At 33.1% G+C, this 15548-nt stretch overlaps 1 protein-coding gene across 1 annotated transcript; it reads left to right on the plus strand.

The window, feature by feature from the left end:
- Window positions 1–668: 668 nt before the first annotated feature.
- LOC122579392 (ceramide synthase 1 LOH3-like) lies at window positions 669–5191 on the plus strand. The gene is made up of 7 exons (XM_043751565.1): window positions 669–936; window positions 3361–3590; window positions 3671–3826; window positions 3924–4109; window positions 4304–4488; window positions 4691–4768; window positions 4863–5191. The coding sequence occupies exons 1-6, from the start codon at window positions 799–801 to the stop codon at window positions 4726–4728; spliced, it is 933 nt and encodes a 310-aa protein (XP_043607500.1). The 5' UTR covers window positions 669–798; the 3' UTR covers window positions 4729–4768; window positions 4863–5191.
- The last annotated feature ends 10357 nt before the right edge of the window (window positions 5192–15548 follow it).

Here is a 15548-nt window from a genome sequence, read left to right on the forward strand (position 1 = left end):
GACATTTGCTGATTGATAAAAAAGGAAAATACTTAGGACTGATATGATTGAAATAAAACGATAAACTTGATACTATAGAGGTAAAAACACCTTTAGATGTATTAGAATTCGAACTTAAAAACTTTCCTCCTGACCCACTTACTAACACTCTAATGGTAGTTATATATAGTTTTCCATAATAAATCGCATCCAAACTGAAATTTTGGGTTTTCATAAAACCAAAAAGGAAATGACTAATCCTCCTAACCAAATAGCCTATTAATCTTCCTAATTATGAGATGATGACATGTGAAAAAATCAGGGGACAAGATTAAGAAAGAAAATTAGTGGATAACACATGTCATTTTCTAAATGTATTAGGAGGATTATTAGGCTATTTGGTTAAGATGATTTATCATTTTTCAAACCAGAATCATTGTTTTTCATTAAACTGAAAAGGATTTTTATTATTTTTTTTATTAAGTTTTCAATTCGGTTCGACTTTTCTTACTCATTATTAATGGTCATTAAACACCATTGAATACAAAGTAAATAAAAAATCCAGGGACTTGATTGAATTTGAAGTTAAAATTCTAGAATGAATTAAATAATCTTTGACAGCCTTCCTCCGTCCGGTAAATAAATAAATAAATCTCCTCGTCAGTCGTCACATATATCTCTCCACTAAATCATATATTCATCTCATATTCTATTCTATACACACAACACGAACCATACTCAGAAATCTATATCTGTATCTCTAATTATCTATATATATATAGTTTCTCATATTATATAGATAAATAGATAGATATAGATATGGAAATCATGGAAGTAATTAAATCAATAGACTTTGAACATGAATCATTCCCAACTTATAGTGATTTCATTGTTCTTCCTATGTTTGCCATCTTCTTCCCCACTGTTCGGTTTTTTCTTGATAGATTCCTTTTTGAGGTAATAAAGTTTCCATCTTTTTTATTTTTTCTTTCTGGGTTTTTTATTTTAGGCTTTCTTGTTGAATCTTTTTCAAAGATTGGATTTAGTTTGTGTTTTTTATATGAAATTTGTTGAAAAAGTGTAATACTTGATATATATAAAGTGGGCATTGTGTAAAATCAAATACTTGATTAATCATGGAAAGTTAACAAGCCAGCTTAGTCAAAGTTATGATAGTTTACTAACAGGGATTTAAGAATGAGTAATGATTATAATAATTATTATTATTATATACATATTTTAAAATGAAAAGGTGATCATTGAAGAAAAAGTGGAGATTTTTAATGTATGCATTGCTTAATTGACTTGGTTTATATAAATTTCTGGTAATTGCTGTTTTGGGTATGAGCAATCGGTTATATTGAAGCTTGTATGTTGTATTTGATCTTGGTTAGGTAATATTACTATTTGATATGAATGCAGGTTTTGAAATTAGTAACGTCGTAGGACCTTATATGGTAGATAGTATTTGATTATGGAAGTAAGGAACAAATGAGATTTGCTTTATGCTATTCTAGGATAGTTTAGTGTCGTGGCTTTTTTGACATTTTGTCGAAAGTACATTTGTATGTTGGTTATTGTTTTGAGTAGCTTATGTAGTTGTAGTAAACAAGATAGTTCCTTTCTAGCATAAACATAAAGGTCACTTATATGTGTGTTTTAATAAATTACTGTATAATGGTATGTTTTCTCGCGCGCACTTTTCTCCAACTGAGATGTGAATGCCCATTATTTGCTCACTAAATGAGTTTGTTGTGTAGTTTGATATGCAATATTTACTGGGCATGTTTATAATCAGATATCATATGACATTATGGACCCGATCATGGAAGCAGATTGTTGAGTTTTTTGGTAGATATTGTTCAATGCTTGAGCAATTATTTATTTGGACAGTATGTTGTATTTGATCCTTGTTAATTCATAAATATATTTATCAATGTAATGTGGTAATGCCACAGGGCATCTTTTGTTAAGTAGTCTCGTTTATGGAATGAATGTGCCTTACGAAATTGTAGGATGGTAAAAGTAACAGCTTTATATTGTTGAGATTTTGTTGAAAGTTCATGTAAATCTTAAATTTAGTCTTGAGTAGGTTAAAGTTGTTTGCACTTTCTAAGTTTCTATTGGATATTCTTCAGATCTATATAAAGATTTCTCTCATGGAAAGTCAACAGGGAAGTTGGTCTCACTTATTACTTGTTAAAAGAATACTATTAAAGCTTATGCAGATGTACGTTTTATACAATAAAAATGTTATTATTTGAAGAACCCATTGGGGCTTGGTAATATTTGTTTAGGGCTTGAACATGGATTTTCAGGTCTTATCAATTAGTATGCTGTATTTGATCCTACTTTTTGAATATATATTATGGTAGGCAGTCTTATTAATGGAATGACTAGGCTTACTTACGATAGTCGTTGTATTAGCTTTATTTGGTTGACATTATAGAAAGTTCATCTGTAAATATCGTTTCAAGGCTAAAAGTTTATATATACTCTCTACTGGATATGTGTAGAATCTGTCATGTATTTTTGGTCATGGGTAGCCAGCATGGCAAGTTGGCAATTAGTCACACTACGATACAAGTTTGTCTTTTTTTCAAATAGTTATCTATCGAAGAAAATTGGTAATCTTTTATATACCTACATTGCTTGGTTTCGTTGTGGTTTAGTTGAATAGCAATTCATAGGAGCTTGGATATACAATATTTTAATAGTTTAAGATTGTTTTGGGCTTGAGCGATCTGTTATCTGGAGATAGTATGTAGTATGTGACCTAGTTAGTAAGGACACAGAATTTGATACCTGTAACTCTGTAATGCCATACGAGGATATTTTGGTAGGTAGTATTGTTTATGGAGTAAATGAGATTGCTTTATGCTATTCTAGGATAGTGAGTATTAGTATCTTTATTTTGTTAACACTTCATCGAAAGTTTATCTGTAATTATTAAAGATCGTTGAGTAGCTTATGCTTTCAGTTGTAACATTTTAAGAAAATTTGTTCATCATATGTTCTTAGGACGTAACTGTTTCACAAGTAGTGAAAAGTAGCCTGTAGATGCATTAATCTTCTAGGGACCACAACTGTTGGTGTTCCATCTAAGGATAATTCTACTGTCAAACAAGGAGGCATGTCTCTTAAACTAGATTGTTAGTGAAGTTTTTTAGTGCATGTTAAGGTTTCACTTGTGGTACTTCATTATAATATCACTAAAGTTGTCTTATCATGTGATTTCTTGAAAAGCACACTGATGCTCGTGAAATAAGTCAAATTAGGAATGTGTCAATGAACCAAAAAAATCAATTTCATTATGTAAAATTCTTATTCATTGTCGATTTACAAGTTTTTTGTTTGTTATAACCGAGTCACTTGTTGCAGCATGTTGGTAGGTGGTTAATATTTGACAAGGGACAGCAGAAGCTGGATGTTGAGACAGATGATCGTAATAAGAAGATAAAAAAATTCAAAGAATCAGCTTGGAAATGCATTTATTATCTTTCAGCAGAAATCCTAGCCCTGGCTGTAACTTATAATGAACCGTATTTCACTAATACAAACAATTTTTGGCTTGGTCCTGGTGATCAGAGATGGCCTGACCAGAAAATGAAGTAAGCTTTCTTATATATGTCAATTTAAATTGATAGTCGACAGTAACAAGAAATCTTAATCTTTTCAAACCTGTCTCTAGGTTAAAATTAAAAGGTCTCTACATGTATACGGGTGGATTCTACACGTATTCCATCTTTGCATTGATATTCTGGGAAACAAGAAGATCCGATTTTGGTGTGTCCATGGGCCATCATGTCGCAACTGTCATCCTCATCTTAATGTCGTATATATGCAGGTACTTTTTGTTGTTTCCTTTTCAGGAGAAACTAAAGATGAGCATTGTCTTGTAGATATTTATAATTATTGCATTTCCTTTTCTTTCTTAATTTTAGGTTTGCTCGTGCTGGTTCGATTATTTTAGCTCTTCATGATGCCAGTGATGTGTTTCTTGAAGTAGGCAAGATGTCTAAATACAGTGGTGCCGAAACACTTGCAAGTTTTTCATTTGTTATATTTGTATTGTCGTGGGTGGTTCTTCGTCTTATTTATTACCCGTTTTGGATCCTCTGGAGTACAAGGTTAGACTTAGAATCTAAACATAGATATCTCTTATTAAATAAATCGTATAATTAATGATCATAGCTATTGTATAAATATTATACTGGGTCAATTTCACATCACCACATGCTGGCATGCGCACTTTATTATTAAACTTTTTGCGATCATATTTTCATCAAATTCTCTGTTTCTTTTTTGTATTTCTAAATTGAAGTTACGAAGTAGTTATGACTTTGGATAAGGAGAAGGAGATTAAGGAGGGCCCACTTTACTATTATGTGTTCAACACCCTTCTTTACTGTCTGCTTGTTCTCCATATATACTGGTGGGTGCTTATGTACCGGATGCTTGTTAAGCAAATCCAAGATAGAGGAAAACTTAGTGACGATGTTCGTTCTGGTAAGTTAAATGGATTCCCATTTTTTCACTCGATGTTAGATTATTTGATAAGTATTCAAGCTCAAAAAATCCGTACAAATTAAATATAACATGTCAGGATTGGGTTCTATTGTTGTGTTGGCTGATGCCAAACCACCTTCAAGAAGGCAAAGAAGTCAACTTACTTCCTTTTTGATATATATCTGTTTTGCCATGTTTGTAGATTCCGATAGCGACAGTGATAAAGAACATGAAGATTGATCACTGATTCCTGTTGGGTTGCTAGGGAAGTTAGTACAAGGTATTTCCAGGTTTTATCCATTCTGATGTATAAATTGTTTATAAATAAGATTTTATCAATCATGCCTTTACAATAATCTTGCATTCATATGCAGGTGCGGGTAGATGTTTTTCAAATCAACCTTAAACTTGATATCAAAATGACTTCCTGCATATCGGAGAGACATGTATAAATAGAAAGTTTAATTGCTATATAAAGTCAACTTTCGTCATTGCATGCTGGTTCACAAGACAATTGCTGATGTTTTCCGTTGTTGATAGTCTTTTTTTATATATATCTTGTTTTCACCTGACTTGTTATCATCAAGGAACCTTGGTGGTATTTTTGGATCATTTTCATTCATGTACCATTAAATTTTCAGATAGATGCTGTAATTGATTCATGCTACTTTTTTTTTTGTTTATAATTATTGGTTTCAATTAATCAAGTTCTACCCATAATGTGAAAGGTTTAGCTTTACTTTAACACGAGTCATGTTGGAATGCTCATCTGTTGGAAAGTGACCTTGCTAGTAGTCATGGCTCAGAGGCTAAATTTGAATCACTCACAACTCACAAGAACACCAAGCTTTCATAGTAGTAGCTAGTGAAACTACATAAATCTTTGTTACATAGTAGTAGACCATCTGTTTGACTCGCATACACCAATCAATGCAGGTTAAGCAGTGGTTGCTGCTATTGTCGACATTGGTTGGTAGGGATCATCCTCGATGGTCGCATCATTGGCTAAAAGCCTAAAACTAGTAGGTACCCTAATATATTTTGAGGAACCTATAGAGTGATCATCATTGTTTAGTAAGATAAGGTTTTATTATGACAGCTCTATAACTGGTTGTACAATCTACAATTGACGAAATAGTTGTAAGAGTATTTGGATTGATATTTTTTTTCTATGTTTATTTTCTCAACATGATAGATTATGACATATATTGGCAATTAGGTCAAGGAGTTTGTTAGAAAAAATTGTATCCTTAGTCCTTACAGTCTATTGTTAATTTGCTAGTATGTAACTGAAAATCATTGGGGAACATACAAATCCTGTGAGCTGTCATTAGAAAAAATCCAAAATCATTATTTATGCATTTTAACAAAAAAACTTCAGTTAATTAACTTCTATCATTACAACCGTTAACAAAGTTCAAGTCTGACAGAACCAAACACTTGATAAGAAAGGAAAACAAATCCTGGAATGTAACAAATTTGGACCAATGTTTATAGTAGGAAATAACTAAAGTTTTGTGTATGGTATGTAAACAACTTTTAAAAATGTTTACTGTATGTAAGAAAATATATGTTACAACCATACAGAGGTGCCACTTGTCTGATTTTAATTGGTTGAATACATTTTCTTACATACAATAAACATTATTTTCGAGTTGTTTACATACAATACACAGTTATTTCCTACTATAGACATTCGTTCAAAGTTTGTTACATTACAAGATACTTATCCCTAATAATAATAGTAAGCATATGAAGTTTCGGCTATATAAACCAAGACGAATCATGGTTATTAAATCCCAGTAATAATATGAAAATCAGAACACCAACATCAAAGTTCAAGTTTGACGGAACCAAACACTTGGTCAGGAAGGAAACAGACACAGGCATGGGGTATGGCTAATAATAATAAGAAGGATCTGAAGTTCCTGCTAGCTGGCTAGGGGTTGCTCGAGTAGCGGCCTTGGACTCAATCTCCCTCATCTGCTCCTTGGACCAAAAGACACCATCCAAATCACCACACATCTCCATATCTTGCTTCACGTACTTGTCGTCCATGTAGAGACTGCGTAAATAACGATGCCGCTCATTATCAAAGAGCACCCTTTCCCTGATGCTGCTTTTAAAAGGATCATAAGGTTCAGAATCATCATCATAAGGATCATCATCAGGACAAAATATGATCTCATCCCCGTTGTCTACCGTCTTCTGGTTGTAGAAGCGTCTGCGGAAATTCTCCATCGCCTCCTTTCTCTTGCTGCTGAGATGAAGATCATAACCATCATACCTCATCATCGCCTCCTCCTCCCTCTGCTTTGCCCTTGCCGCAATGGCTTTTGCCTCCTTCTCAATATCCTCCTTATTCCAACCCCTAAATTCAAGATTTTTATAGATGGTTGTCTTTTTTAAATCTTGGAGTGACATCCCATTTTCAGCCATAATAAACCGGGCCCAGGATTTACTCGGACAATCCAGGAACTCTGTTGGTGATGCTTTCTCCTCCAATTCGTAGAATGATATCCTTTCCTTTAGCAGCATCGCCCTTATCATCGCTACGTCGCCCCCATTTTCGCTCACCTAGGTTTTTTTGAGAATTTTGGGATTTGTCGATTATTTCTTTAGTTTTTATTCTTAAAAACTCATGACTTTTTCTTATATATTTTGGTCACGTTTTAATGCTAAAATGACTTCATAAATGTGCACTTTTGGTACTTAATGAGATTTAATATTAACGCCGGTTCACGAGAGATGCGAACGATGGTCATCTACCAACTCAACCTGGATGCCAAAGGACTTTACAAGACAAAACGGTGAAACATAAGCAAAACGAAGAAAATCTAGAGCGTTGGGAAAACAAGCGCCGCTCACACCTTAGTGTGGTGTGAGCGCGCTCGCCTTCACTGGACACAAGAGCGCCGTTCGTGGCCCCAAAGTCAGAACCGACCTTTTGCACTATAAATAGAAGAATAAACCCTCAGACTCAAAGAAAATTTTTTCAGCCACAGACGCCACCCACAAACCCTAAATCGACTTTTGCAGCTTGCTAAGGGGATTTTGGAGTTCCTAACACATCTTCATATTTAACCTAGATCTTCTTCTTTTTTTAAATCTTTTTATTGTTGGTAAACAATGTTTTTCATCTTTTCAGATTTTGTGATTCCATTAATAATGTCTATCCAGTATGCTAAATACTTGTTTAAATTGACGTGATCATGTAGACTTTTACCCATTTTGATAATTAAATTGTTTATAAATCTAATCTTTAAATTCTCAAAGATTTTATCAATCATGCCTTTTAAATAATCTTACATTCATTTGCAGGTGCGGGTATACGTTTTTCAAATCAACAGTCCAAAAGAAAATCTGTGGCATTCAAGAAAGCTAAACAGCTAGTGACAACCAGATAAAATAATTAACTGACTATTGCGACTTGTAGTCATATATCCTTTTGGATTTCATACTAATTGGCTAATTGCAACAAAACTAGTTTATGAGGGGGTAAGCTACATCAACACAATTACCTATGATTACCCTAAATTGAGAAAATTTATTTCCACGACATGATGTGTAGCTTATTTTCACAAGAAATACTTTTTTGGCAAATTAATTAGTTGGTTGTTAAATAACTGAAATTTCCCAGCACACGAACAGCTCTTTATGCTTTATAATACGAGTAATCATAAGAAAAACACATCCAAAACCACCTCTCACAGCCCTAATTTCTGTTTATAATCACCATCTGAATTAAACTACCGAGAACCACGTAAATTACAAATCGCATTAACACATGGCTAGCACGAGCAAGCGCATATTCAGGAATATCCATACTAGAACCATTTACCTGGTCAACATCATATACAGGAACATGAACTGTGCAGTTTGAAAACATAGTTCATGTTTACAGCTTGACGAAATATAAAGAGTACTACTCCATTTTAGCACAACAAAGACCTCTCACATGAGTGCCTATGAATCGGAGTGTGTGCTCCTGGAGCAAACGTATGAAACCAAATCTCAACCTGGTAATTAACAGCATGGCCACTCTTTATGTGGCAAGATGATACACGATAACTATATAAACCAACACGAATCATGGGTATTAAATCCCAAAATGCACAAGATAATATGTTAATTAGAACACTTAACTATTCAAAACAACAATATATATATATATATACTAGTGCTTAGACCCGCGCGATGCGCTTGCAGCCGTAAGAAATTTTTTTAACTTTCTTATTTCAACAATTACACACATAAGCAATTAGAAACATAACTTCGTAAGCTAATAACATCATAAATAGGAAGATAAATTACAATAGTGTAAGTTATAAATCAAGGTGAACATAATGTTACCAGGTAAATAAAAATATAAAAGCCACAAACAAAATACTTAAACATTAAACTATTTTTTTTGAAAGGTGTATTTCGACTCAGACGTGGTTGGAGGCAATTTTAACCAACAAACGTTGGACCTCATGAGATGCTGAGCATACGTTGCAGTCTCTCAACCCCCCTCCTTGTGGAAAAGTCCTAGATGGGAAACCCAAGGATTGTGTCAGCCGAGGCTCGAACCCACAACCTTGGGAGAAAAACCACCGGGCTCTACATAATGGGAAGTGTAAATACCCCTGGCCACTGGGGTTTAAGCCAGTGGTTTAAACATTAAACTATTAAGTTGACTTCAAATTTGTTTTCTTATGTATCATTGATTTGGCTACATCATCCTGTAAAATTGCATGAACTTCTTTTATATCAGAAACATTATTGCAAGAACATGATGAATTATTAGAACCATTTTCATTGAGTTATTTAATTTCAAGGCTGCTTTATATCAATAACGTTGTCACTATTATTTCCAACCGCAAAATCTCGTCTCGTGAAATAAAAATTGGTTGAGATATGGAAGGCGGATTATATTGATTCACTATGATACGATATATAGTACGGGGAAATATAACAGGATGACACTCAATATACGTCTCACAAACTTTAATTAATTTGATCAAAAATCAGTGATCCAATATTATATAACTTATCATTACCATCACCAATAGCATATATAACTCTAGCCATCAACTCAGAAACCACTTTGGTGTTTAAAGATGGAACCCTCTTAAAAAAAGCCTTATACATTGGAATAAGTATGTTAGAAGTAAAACTTTCTTTGGGTCATGAATGAACAATTCCACCTCATACTGTTCGAGCAACATCATGAATATCATCAATGTCGGCTTTTTCATTATCAGACAATCCAAAATATTCATCAATGATGTTGGGCGAGAATTTATAAACATGATTTCTTACAAAAACACGATGAAACATATGATGTGTATGCAGTTATGCAAAGTCGTAAATTAAAATAAAATTCACGAATAACTTCAGTTATGAATGCAGACAAATTGGTGACAGTATCGAACACCAGAATTAGAGAAAAGATGGATTAAATTGTTAGATGCATACGAAAACTTGTTAATTGGTTGTGCGATTATAAACAATCTCCTCAAAGTGACGTCATAAAAACCATTGGAAGCAATATCAACAAAGAGGGGTTCAGAGATTGAAATGAATCTAAACATTGATTGAAATGCATTTTATTCATGCATGAATAAATCGAGTATGATTCGGCATTTTCAAATATATTAATTTCGTGTGGAAGAACAGATGATTGATAAATTTTAGAAGATGGAGAGCCAGAAATTTGTGAGTGAAAAGCCAATGGTATCTCTTTTTTATGTGAATTGTAGTTAATTGTGAAAATAACTGGTAGTTTCAAAGTTATGCCGATCATAGATAGTGTCCATAAATGTAGGACATGTAGAATTTATTTTTTGGTTTAGATAGGACATAAAATGTAACTATACACAATTGGCTGTTGTACACGTAGGTTAATTCAAATTATCAATACATAAGTACAAATATTTAATTTAATTATGTACAGACATAAGATAGATTTACTTTTAATGTTAAGATAATGAAATCAAAAATAATTTATGCTTAACAACAAAATATAAATTTATATTATTAAGCTTAATTAATATATAATATATTAAGCATTAGAAACATAAGATTATGTTTAGCCATAAGATTTCCCATAAGATAATTGATTAGAACGTCCAACCAAAAATATTTCCATTTGATTATGTGAGCAAAGATTTGCCAATCTGGCATGTTTTTCTCTAAGGACTATAGCTAAAGAATTCATCCAAAGTCAACTCAGTGATCGTCTTTTCAATAACTGTAGCTTGAAATAATTCGTTCAAATAGATTAACCTCAAGATTTATTACCAAGGTTATATTGGTTAGCAATCAATGTGATTAAGTCGATTTGTTCCCAAGTAACACAACCATGTCTCAACGTTATTACCAAGTTCCTGAAAACAAAAAGTTTAGCCATGTAAGAGTACAATGACCCACTATATAAAACATTATATGTCAAAACTACACGTTCAATTTCTAAATTCTTTACATTAGTCACAAAAATTTCCAAGAAGGGTGGGTAACAAATGAATGTTTAAGATAGTTACAAAGAACTTGGCATTAATTAATAAGTTGAAACAATTAACTTACACGAGGATTTATAGGCCCGTGCTAATCACGTCATGTTTTAAATATATTGTTTGCATGTATGATGTTTCCGGTTTTCTTAAATCGCTAATGAAACTCATATGTAGCAATGTGGGTTCTGCTAATGTGGAAAAATGTTGCCTCATAACATGTATGTAATGATTTGTATTTTTTGTGTTTCATCTCAACTGGAATATCAAGAGTATAGTTTCCGTTCATAGATATTTATGGATACATGATGAGAGTTCTTTGATACAAACATAACAACGAATCGTAAATGAATTAGAAATGATGAAATCCGGAATTAGTAGTTACAAAGATGTATATGACACACCTTAGAGATGTTAGAAAATGGTCAAATATCTCCATAATCAAAGAATAACATTTAAGATGAAGCATGATTTCCCATGATCTAAATTTAGAAACCATTTCTGGTGGTAACACAAACAAAAATAGAACCAAAGTAAAAGACATCTTCCAACACACATTAGATACTCTTAACCCCCAATGACCAACATGATGCATCAAGCATGCTGAACTGGTTACTTTATTTCAAGATTCTCGTCACCTTCATCCAAGGTACATGTACCACACATGAGAAAAAAAGAAGTTAATCGGGTATAACCAAAACAACCAATGACATGATTATTTATGTGGCTTACACGTGTCGACTCTTTCCTGTCCTAGTATGGATCGAGCTTTCATACACTACTTCATCACCACCAACATTTCGTAAAAAATTCTGAGAAACAAAGAGGGTCTTTATAGTTCCTGTGCAAATGTTTCACCATATCTAATTGGCTATATACGTTATTTTTTCCTTTCACCAGGTACATCTGCCTTTCCAAGAGTTGTTATTGGAAACACCATCTAGCTCTGCATGAGTGGCTGGATGAAGCGAGGTTCACTGGTTGAGCAACATCCATGGGTAAGATTATTCGAGAACAAATGAAACTCTTATACTTCTCATATTAGTTGTATGCTTGAGAGTGTATGTGTTGTCCACCAGGGCACCAGGGATGGCAAACGCTTCAGGATCACCATATCATCATTTGTATCCTGTTACGCGCCACATATGTCAGTATCTTGATTGCAGTATCCTATACATACAACGTTAATTACACGACAAAGATAAGAGTCACCTCAGTTTTGCCATTCATGAGTTATTAATTGTCTTAAAATATCAAAACAACATTGTATCTAAAAATTCAAAAAAAAAAAAAACATGAGGGCAGTCAAGTAAAATTGATTAAAAACTTAATGAAAATAGTCAAAACAATCTTCCAAAGTTAAAGACACAGGGTAGAGCATACACCAAGAAGGAACAATCATTCAAACTACATGGACCAACTTGGCCACGTACTTTTTTTAAAAAGGGATGACTCGAATGGTTTGCATTAATGACGCATACTGGTTTTCCTCTTCAGTTTCTCTCATTAAACATGGTATGTTTGACTAACTCATTCACGACCTTCCCATTATAGTGAGCAGCCTCTTTCTGGTATCAGGTCCATCTGTTCAGTTCTTATCTCCAAACCATAGTATGATTGTATATAAGCAATGACTCTAATCAACCAAATACAGGTGACCAGATCAACATGTATAACAGGCTGCAAGTTGCCCCATGTCTTTTCTAATAGATATAGCATCACAAATGATTTGATTCCAATATCTAGGTTATCCTTATAATAATTTGTTATCTATAATCATAATTAACTTCCATAAAACCAACAAAAAACTTGGGGGGGGGGGGGAGGATTTTCTGGGTCCGGTCAATCTAAGGAACCCAACCTTTGTTTCAACCTATACGAACATCTAGCCAGTAATGTCTCGAGTTATTAGATTATTATACAATGCCCGCCTAGTTACTTACATATTAAATGTGTACATGAAGCGATAGTAAACATTAAAACTGCATAAATCCTTTCAACAAAGAGAGAAACACACAAAGTAAAGACCGAAGAGTGCATACTAATAACCACGAAAGTATAAATATATTATACACAGAAAGTATCACCTGTCAATTTCCGAAGACACGAAAAGTGAAAGATGAAAATTACTAATAAATGATCAATTACCTAGTAATTCATGAACATCTCAGCATGCTCCATGTCTTCCTTCACTCGACTCTTTAGAGAACCTACAAAATTCATGCATCATAAATGAATAAATCAAGTTAAACCAGATTTAGTTCATTATCATGTGGTATATAGCAACATAGAAAAATAAAATATAAGATGGCAGTTGTAGACACTTATTTCGGACATTGTATCTTATTATCTTTTAAAGCTGAGACGGTCTTAGCAAGCCTAGCTAGTGTGTCATTACTTTTTCTTTTAGACTATACACCAGTTGTATCATTTAAGCTTGGATGAACCTCCGTCACCATGCGGTAAGGCAAATCCCAAGAATGGCAAAAAGATAATGTACATTGCTCACAAACAGAAGGAGATAATGCCTAAAGCTTTATCATTTCAAGTAGGTTCTAAAACAGAAATTCATACACCCACTAATCATCTTAAACAAACCTCATTACTTCTTGTTTTAACTACTAACCCTGCTAGATTAGCAAAAATGATATGTGTCATTCACTATTTTTTTAATTGGGCCACCAAACAAATATTAGTTCAGCATAGCCTTACCAGGTGGAAGGATGACATTACCAACCAAATATTTTTATTTTATTATTATTATTATTATTATTATTATTATTATTATTATTATTATTATTATTATTATTATATTATTATTATTATTATTATTATTCTTTTGCAAAACAGAACCAGCTTACCAGGTGGAAGGATGACAGCCTCCACTTTAGCAAGTTTTGAACAAAATTCCATATCATCCATCATCTATACCCTTGAGCTCTGAGTAGTCTAACTTTACCTGCATTATACATTTTGCCTCATCAAACATCTATAAAATAATAGTTTAGCATCATTAGATTTCGCTAACTTTTATCATTAGTAAAAGAGGGTTCCTTATTGCTTTTCTAAAAGCAACTAAGGTTCTATCCAACTAAGGACCCTTTTTCTTAATATAACTATTTTATTACTCCTAATTTGTAGCAGTGACTAATGAGAGTCTATACTCCATAATCGAGCTCATTTTGTAAAAGTGACTAATGAGACTATGGACATAATCAATATTGTATAGATACTAAGACTAAAAAACAGAATACATGGCAAATGCACAATTCTCTTTTATCAAGCACGGAAATCAAACTGAAAAACAGAATTGATCATTGTCTCTAAAAAATGGTCAGATTACCTTTGTTGCTAAACAAAAGCATAATGAGATGTAAGACTGGGCTATCAAAGCATAGAAATTAAACAAATGTTTGCTTCCTCTTTTCTTTACTGTCTAAATCAGTTTTATAATGCAACCAACCATTTGTTACCTCTTTCGTTATTTATTACAAGGATTGCTGAAGCAAGAGCAACTTCTGCAATGGTTGCCTTTGTTGTGAATCAGCAGTGACCTCGGTCACCACGATAACATCACCTGTAAGGTATCACACGTAAAAAAAATATTAGCATTAATCAATCGTTGATCAAATAACTTCTACCATATGAAAAGATAAGTACTTATAATACAATAAGTACTTAAAAGAAGATGAAATGGGTTGCTTCTCCGATCGAAAAACAATAATATACTATAGTCTATAATCCCTAAATGTATATGTAGTTGTCATTTAACCATTTTAGCTTTTTTCTCTAGAAACAACTAACAAACTCTTGAATGATATAAATAAATTGTTATGTTCCACAAAAAACATGTATATAACTAACCCTATTCCATGAGAGCTTATCACACATGGCTCACTTGGAGTTAAAAGCTCAATTAATAAACATGACAAAGTTAATATATATCCTTTTCTGCAATAATATCTTTTTTAAATAACCATCGCTTAAATGCAATTTCCTTTTTCGTTTGTCATCAACTCATCACCTTGAAATCAACAATGCGTTTGCCACACGACAATAAGAGTATTCAATAACGCACTGGATTTTTATTGGTAGGTTGCATAATAACAGATCAACACCACATCTAAGTGGCATTAACCAGGTCAATCCTAAACCAGCAAAATGAATAAATACCAGACTTTTACCTTCCGAGCTTCACTTTTTCTTGTTAATGTTTTTGCAAATAATCATGGAAATATGGTTTTATTGATTTTGGCAGGTGCTTGGGTTGCTGCTGTTGAAAGCATTAGCTAAGCCATTGTTAACTCAGTCGTTCAATGCAACCTTGGGTTCAATGCTTCTTGTCTATTTCCTCGTAACTATTGATGTGAAGCTATCCATAACATCATTAGAACTATGATAGTTACACAGTGAAAGAGAAAAGTTCAATAATATAGCAGATAAATAGTGTTAAATGGAAATGCATTGCAATTACAACCAATGCAGTAAAAATCCGCAAGTTGTTTCTTCAAGAAGTGTATTTTGGGCATATACCTCTGCCATCTGGTATCAGTTTATCACTGGATC

This window comes from Erigeron canadensis, chromosome 1, assembly GCF_010389155.1.
Source record: "Erigeron canadensis isolate Cc75 chromosome 1, C_canadensis_v1, whole genome shotgun sequence".
Lineage (NCBI taxonomy): Eukaryota > Viridiplantae > Streptophyta > Magnoliopsida > Asterales > Asteraceae > Erigeron > Erigeron canadensis.